The sequence below is a fragment of the Bombina bombina genome, chromosome 5, assembly GCF_027579735.1.
Source record: "Bombina bombina isolate aBomBom1 chromosome 5, aBomBom1.pri, whole genome shotgun sequence".
Classification (NCBI taxonomy): Eukaryota; Metazoa; Chordata; class Amphibia; order Anura; family Bombinatoridae; genus Bombina; species Bombina bombina.
This window is the reverse complement of record NC_069503.1, coordinates 472,943,589-472,957,566: the sequence shown is the minus strand read 5'-3', so window position 1 is coordinate 472,957,566 and position 13,978 is coordinate 472,943,589. Positions and strand designations below refer to the sequence as shown.

At 37.6% G+C, this 13,978-nt stretch overlaps 1 protein-coding gene across 1 annotated transcript in view; it reads left to right on the top strand.

The window, feature by feature from the left end:
- Window positions 1-13,978, top strand: part of LOC128661511 (uncharacterized) — a 300,034-nt gene that overhangs the window by 217,953 nt on the left and 68,103 nt on the right. Inside the window, exons 61-65 of the mRNA XM_053715761.1 lie at window positions 2,038-2,136; window positions 5,693-5,883; window positions 5,970-6,204; window positions 8,415-8,519; window positions 11,481-11,621. Of these exons, the coding sequence (XP_053571736.1) occupies window positions 2,038-2,136; window positions 5,693-5,883; window positions 5,970-6,204; window positions 8,415-8,519; window positions 11,481-11,621 (771 nt within the window). The remainder of the gene's footprint in view (window positions 1-2,037; window positions 2,137-5,692; window positions 5,884-5,969; window positions 6,205-8,414; window positions 8,520-11,480; window positions 11,622-13,978) is intronic.

The following is a 13,978-nucleotide window of genomic DNA, read 5'->3' as shown; positions in this document are numbered from 1 at the left end:
AACCAATTTCGTAGTTCTGTAAATACACAGAAAATCACTACCTGTGTTCACATTGAAACTCCTAAAGTGTTATTACAACATAATAATAAACAAACTAACCAACTACCCTTTACTGTTTAAATTACAGGGGCACTAATTTATCTGTGTTATTTCAACTATCTAGATAAAAGTGACTAAATGCATGGAGTAACGGTTGAAAGTTTATAATCTAGCATGTCTTGTGTTCCATGGATAATGCGCAGTTCATCAGTTCCATTTAATTTTAGGTAGAACTTCTGCTTCCATACACTCTGAAACATAATATGGAAAATTGTTTAAGACATATTATAAAAGACATTGTTAAAGGGCCATAATACCCAAATGTTTAAACACTTGAAAGTGATGCAGCATAGCTGTAAAAAGCTGATTAGAAAATATCACTTGAACATCTCTATGTAAAAAAGAAAGATATTTTACCTCAAAAGTTCCTCAGTAGCCACCTCCCATTGTAAAGGATTTCTAAGCAGCATTTTAGTGTGTTTGTCCTGGGACATCTGAAGGCACTAGCATCGTGCACTCTCATATTATTTCACCAATCAGGTAAAGGAAGCTTACTATGAAATCTCATGAGAGTTAAGTCAAATCTCATGAGATCACAGTAAGAGTTCATGACCTCAGCACTGCTGATGCTGATTGGCTGCTGTTCATTTCTTCATTTTTTTTTATTTTTTTACCTGCAGCTGGGAGCAGCTGAGTATAACTTTTTACACAGAACTTACTCTGCTGAGCTGAGGAAATTGTGAGGTAAAATATCTTCCTTTTTTATATAGAGATGCTCAAGTGATATTTTCCTGTCAGCTTTTTACAGTTATACTGCATCAGTTTCAAGTGATTTAGCATATGAGTATTATGTCCCTTTAAGCAAGAAGCAAATTATTATGAAGCTAGATGAAGAATAGTTATTAAACAAATACAGTGAATGCACAGATTGAAAACAACACTAGTCAATCATAGATAAAATTTCAAAAGAGGGTCAAAAATCTAGTTATTCCAGTATAGACATGTGTCCATTGACACATAGAAGATACTGATAGGGAAACAATTATGATCTAAATAACCTTTCTAATAGAGTACCACATGGGAACACTGGGTTAAGAGGGTGATGTGAACTTATGGGCATTAAACCATAGCTCCACTTGCATTGATCTCAAGGTGAGAGTATTGCTTACTCTGATTTAGATAAGGAGGCAGGAGGAGAGGACCTGGACCTTAAGCTGGAGGAGAAATAAGTACAAACAAGGGTGTATATATTATCACCAAAAGTTTATTAGATCATATTCAGAATTAAGGCCTTCAGGAACCCTTGTCCTGAGTTTGAAAATCCAAAATACTTCTCTCTCCCCCAGCCTTCGGTCCCTGTCCTGTCCTCTCTTTAGTGGGGGAACCTTTTCTATGATGGTCCAAGAGAAGGTAGAGGTATCCTTGGAATGTGTACCCGCAAAGTGTTGTACAAGGGGGTTGATAATACTCCAGCCCTGATATCTGCTAGATGTTCTTTTATACGGACCCTGGCTTCCCTGGTCGTGAGACCTACATATTGGAGGGAACAATTTCTGCAGCTGATGACATATACCACATAGGTAGATCTGCAATTGAGACATGTATCTATTTCAAATACTTGGCCAGTTGTTAGCGAATTGAACTGATTTCCTACTGTCACTTTCTCGCAAGTGGAGCTATGGTTTAATGCCCATAAGTTCACATCACCCTCTTAACCCAGTGTTCCCATGTGGTACTCTATTAGAAAGGTTATTTAGATCATAATTGTTTCCCTATCAGTATCTTCTATGTGTCAATGGACACATGTCTATACTGGAATAACTAGATTTTTGAGCCTCTTTTGAAATTTTATCTATGATTGACTAGTGTTGTTTTCAATCTGTGCATTCACTGTATTTGTTTAATAACTATTCTTCATCTAGCTTCATAATAATCTGCTTCTTGCTTATCAATGTCTTTTATAATATGTCTTAAACAATTTTCCATATTATGTTTCAGAGTGTATGGAAGCAGAAGTTCTACCTAAAATTAAATGGAACTGATGAACTGCGCATTATCCATGGAACACAAGACATGCTAGATTATAAACTTTCAACCGTTACTCCATGCATTTAGTCACTTTTATCTAGGTAGTTGAAATAACACAGATAAATTAGTGCCCCTGTAATTTAAACAGTAAAGGGTAGTTGGTTAGTTTGTTTATTATTATGTTGTAATAACACTTTAGGAGTTTCAATGTGAACACAGGTAGTGATTTTCTGTGTATTTACAGAACTACGAAATTGGTTAGTTTTTTGCACTTAGCAACAGGGGGGTGGGTCCCTAACAACCAATAGGAAGCCGTCTATTAGTCTTTTTAAAGAGCACAATCACATACTTTTAATCAGGTAATGAGTAAGGCAATCTGCTGAAACGCGTATACCTGTCTTTTTTGCAGTCTGCTTCCTAACAGTAGATTTTTTCCAGTCATGTATTAGCCCCGGGGAGTATGTTTCTTTTCTCCCCTCACACTGTTTGTTTGTTTGGTTAGTGCCATTACTAACCTTTGTGTATTTGTTTCACTCATTTGCGTTGTAACTAGTCGTTTTGAAATTAACCTCTTTGTTACAACTCATTCGCACCTGTGCTCCTCAATTACTTTCACATTGTTTCTATTGGCCTCCTGGAGTGAGCACAGGCAGGAAGTGAGCGCAACATCCTGACCGCACAGCCTGCTCGTAGTTAGGGACCTTTGGCGAGGAGGAGACACACACCGCATCCACGGAGGAAGCTACACTGGGAGCTATACGGCACCTGCACTAGCGAAGACAGACGTCACACGTCAGCAGGCAGCAGACAGAGGACGGTTCCCGGTGGGTAACAGCAGGATCGAAGGTACCAGTTTGCTTCTTATCCCACAGTTCTGCATTTGGCATATAACGTTGTGAACTTTTGTGTGTATATACATACCTCTTTATGGCGGTGTGATAGTTGATAAAGGGCACCGGTCTGATAAGGGAGCGGACGGAACCCCACTCCTCCCACTAATAGAGCTCAGGACCGCTTCAAAAAAGCACTGTACATTTGTCGGTTAAGCATACCTATACAGTCCATGAGCATACAATTGGTGCTAGCACACCACGCCAGTCGTCACTCTCCCCCACAGCTTCCCTGAATTTGACTTATTATATTTATTAACCCCTAATCTGCCCCCCCCCCCGCGTCGCCGCCACCTACCTACACTTATTAACCCCTAATCTGCCGACCGGACATCGCCGCCACTATAATAAATGTATTAACCCCTAAACCGCCACACTCCCGCCTCGCAAACACTATAATAAATTTTATTAACCCCTAATCTGCCCTCCCTTACATCGCCGCCACCTACCTACAATTATTAACCCCTAATCTCCAGCCCCCAACGTCACCGCTACTATAATAAAGTTATTAACCCCTAAACCTAAGTCTAACCCTAACACCCCCCTAAGTTAAATATAATTTAAATGAAACTAAATAAATTTACTATAATTAAATAAATTATTCCTATTTAAAACTAAATACTTACCTATAAAATAAACCCTAATATAGCTACAATATAACTAATATTTACATTGTATTTATTTTAGGAATTATATTTCTTTTACAGGCAACTTTGTATTTATTTTAACTATGTACAATAGCCATTAAATAGTTAATAACTATTTAATAGCTACCAAGTTAAAATAATTACAAAATTACCTGTAAAATAAATCCTAACCTAAGTTATAAAATACACCTAACACTACACTATCAATAAATTCATTAAATAAATTACCTACAATGATCTAAAATAAAATACAATTAAATAAACTAAACTATAGTACAAAAAAACCACTAAATTACAAAAAATAAAAAAGTATTACAAGAATTTTAATCAAATTACACCTAATCTAAGCCCCCTAATAAAATAAAAAAGCCCCCCAAAATAATAAAATTCCCTATACTAAATTACAAAAGTAATCAGCTCTTTTACCAGCCCTTAAAAGGGCTTTTGCAGGGCATTGCCCCAAAGTAATCGGCTCTTTTACCTGTAAAAAGAAATACAAGACCTCCCCAACATTACAACCCACCACTCACACACCCCTACTCTAAAACCCACCTGATCCCCCCTTAAAAAAACCTAACACTACCCCATTGAAGATCACCCTACCTTGAGCCGTCTTCAGCCAGCCGATCATCCGATCGGGGCAGAAGAGGTCCCCCATCCAGCAAAAGTCTTCATCCAGGCGGCATCTTCTATCTTCATCCATCCGGCACGGAGCGGGTCCATCTTCAAGACATCCGACGCGGAGCATCCTCTTCTGATGACGGCTAACACTGAATGAATTCCTTTAAATGATGTCATCCAAGATGGCATCCCTCAAATTCCTATTGGCTGATAGGATTCTATCAGATTAGGGGTTAAATAGTTTTATTATAGGGTTTGCGATGTTGGGGGGGGCTCGGTTTAGGGATTCATAGATAGTTTATGGGTGTTAGTGTACTTTATAGCACTGTAGTTAAGAGCTTTATGTTCCGGCGTTAGCCCATAAAACTCTTAACTACTGACTTTTTTATGCGGTAGGAGTCTTGGCGGTAGAGGCTGTACCGCTCACTTCCAAGACTCGTAATACCGGCATTAGGCAAATCCCATAGAAAAGATAGGATACGCAATTGACGTAAGGGGATTTGCGGTAGCCAAAAGTCACGGAAGAAAAGTGAGTGGTACACCTGTACCTGCCATACTCGTAATACCAGCGGGCGTTAAAAAGCAGCGTTAGGACCCCTTAACGCTGCTTTTTAAGGCTAACGCAGAACTCTAAATCTATAATCATATACATTTATATTTGCTGCAATCGGTGCAATACTTACCCCTTTCGCTACGCTTAGGTTCTGATGCCGTCTCTGACGGAATCAGAACGAGGCTCCCATTGGAGCCTATCGAAGCGTGCTCTCGTGAGCGCAATGCTTCCTAGCAATGCGAACGCGAGATCGCGTTAAAATTGTGCTTAACTTGTAATTCCAGCACTCCACTTGTAATCTAGCCCTAAGTTTTCATGTGTGTTAACCTGACTGCATTAGATCTAAATCGTAAAACCCGATGTGCAAAACAGATGTATAGATATATAAATGTACCAAATTGTACCAAAAAAAATCATCATATATATATATATATATATATATATATATATAAATATATTTATTTAAGAATAAATAGAAAAAACTAAATTCTATGTGAAGACCATTAGAATGTGAAAAAATCATATTGTATATTGGGTTGATCGCACTTTAATAAACGCGATAAGGTTAGCACGAAGTATAGGTGTCAGGTATGTTTAGCAGTTTTCGTGCACAATTGAAATCTATGGGAGAATACGTGTGGGAGAAAACGGTCAGATATTCTATGTCCAACTTTTTGTGCGGCTCAGGTTTTTGCTCGCACAAACTTGTTAATACAATCACAATCTAACAAGTGCAAAAAGCCGCCAGTCTAGCAATGTAAACGCTCAAGCAAGAGTGCTCCACTCATAATCTAACCCTTTATAGTGAATTGTCACATAAGTAAGTGTTAACCATATGAAAACATGCAAACGATATTATGTATTATATAAAAAGTACTAAATATTTCAAATACCAATTTACTTTATCTACACAGATTCCTCCTATTCTTGCACCCATTATTCATGGATGTATTCCGCCACCCAGCATACCAGTGCATTCAGCTGATATGCTCAATGTGACTAACGTAAAGGTCATTGCAGGAATCCAAGATGATTTATACTTTCAGTGTAGCAAAGCTCAATGCTACAGAGGCAAAGGGCCTATAGTTAGCCTTGGAAGATCAAGGTAAGAAGTTGTTGCTGGATTCACAAATATGGTGTCATCTCCATTATTTTACTTTCACATAGCATTTTGTTTTATTCTTTTTTTAGGGCCGAAGCTTATTCCACACTCAGCAATTTAAAAAAACACAAATGGACAGACAGAAGGACACGAGCGCTTTCTGTACAATTTGTGCTTTATAATCCGCCTACTAATCTCTTTACAATGGTGTCATTACTAACGGAGCTGCCTGCAACAGGTGGTCTAATGACATCATCAGTAATTGATTCTGTCAGGATCTACCGCATCACCACTGTCTTGGATTACATCATTATGGTATTTGAGGTGAATGCATTTATTTTATGTTAATACATGGCTTTTTTTTATGAAGTTGTAAAATAGCATCTCTTTGTCGTTTTGTACAGTTATTTTTTCAGGTCAGGTCATTATACGTAATTTAAAAAAAATACAATGAATATATCCGGCTCCAAAAAAGAGCCAAATACTGCTAGCTGCGGCCATATTTATCATTAGTTTATAGCACTGGTTTTCAAACCTCTCCTCAGGCCTCCATAACAGGCCATGCTAAAATAACCATGGTTACTAATCAGCTGATTATTTCAGATATCCACAAAACTCGGTCTGTTATGGAGGCCTGAGGACAGGTTTGAAAACCAGTGGTTTATAGGAATGCACAACAAATGCACATTTAGTAAAAACAGTGAATAAATAAGAGATTCTATTTGAATTAGTAGACTGCTCTAATTATATATAAGAAAGCAGAAAAGATAAACATGTATACTATGTTAAAATAAATTATTCCACTCACATATATATATATATATATATATATATATAATTATACATAGGTATATATATCTATATCTATATCTATATCTATATATATATATATATATATATATATATATATATATATAGTATGTGTGTGTATAGGAATATCAATTTAAAAATACTTAGAACATATTCCCTTATGTGAATTGGAATGTAAAATATCTACACTACACGCACAGTTTATAAAATATGAATATTGCATTAATATGATTTTACATGTTTTCAGCTACTTGACTGCAAAGGGCTCCAATGCACATATAAATACATAAATTCATATGTATAGATATACACACACATATATATATATATATATATATATATAGATATGTATGTATCTGTTAAAGTGCTTTGCCTGCCTTTTTTTTTTCTAACCCCTGAGACCTCATGTCTTTGAGTCCCAATAACTTTTTAGTACTGTAACTAAACTTTTAAATGTGTTTTTGTAGTTTTTTCCCACTTTTTTGTTGATCGTAACAGTTAACCAAAGCTCTGATGTTACACTATCCCAATGGGCATTACATTTAAGCAAACAATTTTACTTTCAACTCATAATACCTGCACTACTTCTGATGTGCACAAAGACCTGCGCGAGCGCAACAGTTGGCGCGCCCCTCTTAATCTAGACTCATATCAAATAACAGTGTGGGCAATTAATCATTTCAGACCCTCTTGTATAATTTTATATTACAAACTTTATTGTAGTCATAAAGAGCATTTCAGTGTCTGTTGATTTGGACTATACTTTTTATTAAACCAGGAGACAATCTTGTGCATTAAGGGATTTTTTTATATGCATAGAATATATATTAGTAATTTAACACTGCATTGCACTAACATGTTTTATAACCATTTAAAAATGACATTTTGTTTGAAATATTTGAATTGTTTTACAGTCCAATGACAAACCTTTTGACATAGTCTCTTGAGTGAATGTTTATTTTATATTCTTTGCTATGGCTAATGAATTAAGGGCAAATATATGTTTCATAAATCTGTTTTCTAAAAAATGTTGGGACTCAAAAAATGTTAATTAAAATAATTGAGCAACTTTTAAAAACAATGACATTAAAAAAACAAACAAAAAAACCCCCCACACATTTATTTTTATAGTATTTAAAACTTGTTAATGTGCACAGTCTACCCAGGATGCATTATTATACAGTTTTTCATAATTAAAGTAAAATTAATAAACGCAAGAACATTTCTACAGTTTGAATTGTGAATAATTTTCTTATTCATTGAGGCCGAATTATCAAATGTCTTGCGGACCTGATCCGACAGTGCGGATCAGGTCCGCAAGACATCGCTGAATGTGGAGAGCAATACGCTCTCCGTATTCAGCATTGCACCAGCAGCTCACAAGAGCTGCTGGTGCAACGCCGCCCCCTGCAGACTCGCGGCCGCCAGTAGAGAGGTGTCAATCAACCCGATCGTACTCGATCGGGTTGATTTCTGGCGATTCCTGTCCGCCTGCTCAGAGCAGGCGGACAGGGTTATGGAGCAGCGGTCTTTGTGACCGCTGCTCCATAACTTGTGTTACTGGCGAGTCTGAAGACTCGCCAGAAACAGGGGGCGTCAAGCTCCATACGGAGCTTGATAGATAGGCCCCATTGAGTGAATTTAAATTTGCCCTTTTTTTTATGAACCTTCATGAAATATATTGACAAATGTATTGTCTTTTTTTTTCTTTTTTCTTCAAACAGTTGACATTCTTAGGACTTATACTTATCCATTTTTATTATCAACTGAGCATAATGATTCAAAAAGGGGTGAAAAACTATTGGCAGGATTCATGGAACTGGATTGAGGTAATTTTAATTTTTATTCCATATAACTTATAAATATTAATAATAAAACATCTTAGTTTGAATGATATATGTGATAATATGACATTGTTATACACCAATGACACTTCCCTAAAATAGAATATAAAAATATCTCAAAACAGCAGTTTTGTCTCTGAGTAACAGACTTATTCTTTATTTATTATTCTTTATTTATAAAGCACCAACAGATTCTGCAGCGCTGCCCATGAGGGCAAGGATAACAGTACAGTGGAGAAACAATACAAGACAAAATTTTACAGACAAAAACAGGGGGAATTGAGGGCCCTATTCCTGTGGGAACTTACAATCTAGACTTATATTTTTCCAGTAATAGAAATGTAAGCCTTATGAGAACCATGAATTTCCAATACAAATACTGCATTGTAAAGGATAGTATCTGAATATCAAGTGTGATAATCTAAAGCAGACATCCTCAAACTTGGCCCTCCAGAGGTTTTGGAACTACATTTCCCATGATGCTTAGCCAGCTGATATGAGACTATGGGGCCTATCTATCAAGCTCCGGATAGAGCTTGAGGCCCCGTGTTTCTGGCGAGCCTGCAGGCTCGCCGGAAACACCAGTTATGAAGCAGCAGTCTAAAGACCGCTGCTCCATAACCTGTCCACCTGCTCTGAGCAGGCGGACAGACATCGCCACAATTCAACCTGATCGAGTATGATCGGGTTGATTGACACCGCCCCTGCTGGCGGCCGATTGGACGCGATTCTGCAGGGTGCAATGCTGAATACGGAGAGTGTATTGCTCTCCGTATTCAGCAAGGTCTGGCGGACCTGATCTGCACTGTCGGATCAGGTCCGCCATACTTTGATAAATAGAGGCCTATGACTACATTTCTAGGGAACCAACTTGCCTTGCAATCAGTAGTGATATTTCTAAAGGCAAGCTTAGTGAGTCCTTGGTTCCACATGAATCATGTCTGGCCCCTTTATGTGCTCTTCTGTAAAAACACGCACACTGTTTATGGAAAGTGTATGGATTATCCTTTACAATATGGTGCCAAGATGGCTGTCGCAGTGTTACTGTAAATAATATACTATAACCATATTTGTATAAATAGGCTGTATAAGTGCATATCTTTTGGTGCAGATTAATCAAGAGGGAAAGATTATTCATAGTCTCAGAGAAGCAGCAAATTTTTTTTTCAATATGGCTACCGACTCATTTTCTGAAAATGAACAGAAGGGTGTTGTTGGAATGTGTGGCTCTCAACAGCTTGTGCCTTGAGGCCCAATGAGGTCTAGTTATGCCCCTCGTTAAACAGATAACTGACTTAATTATTGAAGTAACTAAGACACAATTATGAACAAAATGCTGATCTCTTGAATCAGTAGACACCTATAAATAATATCATACAGGGTCGTATGGATCTAACAGGGCTTCCATCTCCACTCTATAAAAATATTGAATTGTTATCTTGCCACACTCATAGACATAGACACAGGGGTGAGGTAGCTCCCAGTCTACATCACAATGTGAGGTACAAGACCTATCAATTCAAAGAGACAATTGCTGAGGTGGGATAAAAGTTGTTTTCCATCCACTAACTGAAGTACAGAAGCTATTATATCATATCATTAATGTTGTCATAAGTAATAGACCAGGAAAAAAATACCCCAGGGATGGTAAAAAAAATACTTTTATCAGTGGGGCTACAAATACTGTTTATTGTTTTTTTTAAAGGAACATTTAACTGCTGGACACAACTTTAGCAGAATAGTTACTACAGGTAGCCCTCAGTTGACGCCGGGGTTAGGTTCCAGAAGGAATGGTTGTAAATTGAAACCGTTGTAAATTGAAACCCAGTTTATAATGTAAGTCAATGGAAAGTGAGGGAGATAGGTTCCAGGCCCCTCTCAAAATTGTAATAAGTAACCTAATACATTATTTGTAAAGCTTTGAAATGAAGACTTTAAATGCTAAACAGCATTAGAAACCTAATAAAATAATCGCACAACACAGAATATATAATTAAACCAAGTTAAATGAACAAAAACATTTGCTAAACAGCATTATAAACCTAATAAAATAATCACACAACACAGACTTCACTTGCATTTTTCTGCAAACATTTCTTCCTATGCATTCCAATCTGGACTTATTTATAGACAGGAAGATCTTGTTCCTTTGAAATCTGCTCGATAGCTCAGGTCTGGTTAAACTGATAAATTTCAGCTTGCTTGGCTTTGCTGCAACACAAGCGGACAGCTCCACCTATTGGCTATTTTAATAAATGCACTGCTTCTCAATGCTTTTCAATAGCAGTCACATGACTGGAAAAAAAGGTTGTTATTCTGAAACGGTGTAAATTGAACCGTTGTAAAACGAGGGCCACCTGTACTTACCATACTACTGTTTTTCCTGCAGCTCTCTTCAGAATTGTTCTGCATTTTTATATTGCACATTACTATCTTGGAGCTAACACATTCTTGCACGCTACGACATAAGCGGTAAGCATTCACCGATCAGCAATATGTTACCAGCTTTTTCACAGCTGTATCGTGCTTTGGATTAGCACCCTTGACATTTTTGCAGTTTTTATACACATTTTTATACACATTTTAAAAATGAATTAACCTATATAAACATACCACATATACAAATGTAAAGCTCCTGCTCTGTATCATGCAAGTTTACCTGAAGCACACAGTGCAGCTGTAAAACCCCCAATAATGTCAATGGTCTATGAATGTGCACTGATTCCGTCACCTAAGCCTCAAGGTGGTGACGCCCTCTTTAAAGATGCAGAGCTTCACCAACGGCACCAGTAAGGGGATAAAATAAGAGACAACGGCTCTGAAGAGAGCTGCAGGCACATGGTGGTTAGTAACCCTGCTACTGTAGTTGTCTATAAATGACTGATTATTCTATACTCTGGATAAATATTACATCATTCTCACTACACTATATTTTATGTTTTGCAGGTCTGCATAGTTGTGCTTAGCCTTTGTTATTTTACAAACCACGTGTATCATTTTATGCTGACAATGGATATAATTGATCTTCTTCAGAAAGGATTTTTCAGAGTGTTCATAGATTTTAGCTTTATTGCAGAAATGGAAAAGGTAAGGACATTAAATGTATGCTAGGAATTACAGTAAACATCAACTTCTCTACAGAATCTTTCAATAATAACTGTGGATTGATCACAGTAGAAAGTCAAACATGACAGACTTTCTTTCATAAAGGAGTTTAGAGTCCACAAGCCATTACTCCTGGGAATTCTACTCCTGGCCACTAGGAGGAGGCAAAGATTCCCAGAACTCCAAGAACACTTAAAGGGACACTGAACCCAAATTTTTTCTTTCGTGATTCAGATAGAGCATGACATTTTAAGCAACTTTCTAATTTACTCCTATTATGAAATCTTCTTCATTATCTTGGTATCTTTATTTGAAATGCAAGAATGTAAGTTTAGATGCCGGCACATTTTTGGTGAAGAACCTGGGTTGTTCTTGCTGATTGGTGGATAAATTCATCCACCAATAAAAAAGTGCTGTCCAGAGGCTGTATCAAAAAAAGTGCAGATGCCTTCTTTTTCAAATAAAGATAGCAGGAGAACAAAGTAATATTTATAATAGGAGTACATTAGAAAGTTGCTTAAAATTGCATGCTCTATCTGAATCACAAAAGAAGAAAATGGGTTCAGTGTCCCTTTAAAAACCCTCCCAACTCACTGATACACTAGTCAACATTACCTCCGCAGGAGGAAGGTGAAGAATTGAGGTACTCCAGATATTCTTCTATGAGAGGGGTTCTGAATACTGATTTGAGGCCCATTTTCCCCTCAGAGAGCATTTATTTTAGACAGAGGGGAATATTTGGAGTATTTTGTAGTGGCACAATTACTCCCAGTGGGGAGTTAGTCACAGGCCTACCACAGGTGTCTTGCGGACCGGACCCATAGCCTCTTCCTGTTGGATCATCGTTATACTCTACACATTCAGATCCTCTGCTGTCAAATGTACAGCACTGGATTGGCTGTCTAGTGGAAGCAGATTTTATGGGACTTTTAAGAGACTTTTCATTTTTTTTTCTATTCTCAAATTTACTTTGTTCCCTCTGTATCCTTTGCTAAAGAGCATGCATAGGTAGGCTCAGGACCATTATTACAGTCCTGGGAGCTAGTTGCTGATTGGTGGCTACACACATATGCTTCTTGTCATTGACTTATCATATGTTTTCAGTTAGCTCTCTTTAGTGCACTACTGTCCCGGAGATGATTTTATCTGTGTGTAATCCCTTTTCAAAGTGCATAGTTTATATGCAAGCATTAATGCAATAATAAAATGCTGTAATACATTAGAGCATTTACTTTTTGCATGTTTCTGTCTCATTAAATATTTCTTTTATAAGTTGGTGAGAGTCCCAGAGCCATTACTCCTGGGATTCAACTCCAGGCCACTAGGAGGAGGCAAAGTTTCCAAAAACTCCAAGAGTACTTAATCCCTCCCACCTCTCTGGTATGCTAGTCTTATATTTGCCTCCCAGGAGGAAGTTGAAGAAATTAGGTTATCCAGATTCTTTGTTGAAAGGGGTCATCAGACTGATTTGAGGCCCAATTTCCTCAGAGAGCTGCTACTGAGAGACAGAGGGAAGCCTGGAGTATTGAGTAGTGACACAATAACTCCCAGTGATAAGTTAGTCACAAGCTTGCCAGAGGTGTTTTGCGAGGACCGGTCCCTTAGCCTCCTCCTGTTTGGTTCATCGATATACTATTTACCCAGATTTTCTGCTATGATGTACACAGTACTGGATGGGCTCTCTACTGGAAGCAGCTTTTTTCTGCATCTCTGGGTAAGCACAATAGTGCGGGTGCATCTAAAGGTAAGTGGACAAATACATGCAACCACATAGCCCACAGGCTATTAGCAGGTACACAATTCATATGGTACATCATAGCGTGGGCACGTGTTAATATACATTGCAATATACAGACATACCACTTTACATACTAGACTTTATTACTTAAGCATTCTAGTAGTTCATGGAATATTTTGTCTGGGCAATAGAAGATCCTTGTAGTGTGTGATATTTTTTCTTTTACTAAAGGTCTAAGGGAGGAGGGAGTTGATTTGACTGTGCTCCCCTTTGCTTCGTGCACTCCGGCTCTACATGCAGTAAGAAAAGTAGTCCGGTGATGAAATGGTAAAAACTCTGTATATAAAAAAGTAATAACTTACTCCTTGGAGTCCGTGTAACGGCGTAATCAACACTACATGTGTTTGCGTTTTTTTGCTGTAACTACGTCGATATCCAGACTCCAAGGAGTAAGTTATTACTTTTTTTATACACAGAGTCTTTACCATTTAATCACCAGAGTACTTTTCTCCCCAGCTTGACTGTACTATATACATCGAGGGAATTTCCTCCAGACCGGCTGAAAATACAGATTTTATGGAGTGAGTATACTGCACTCATG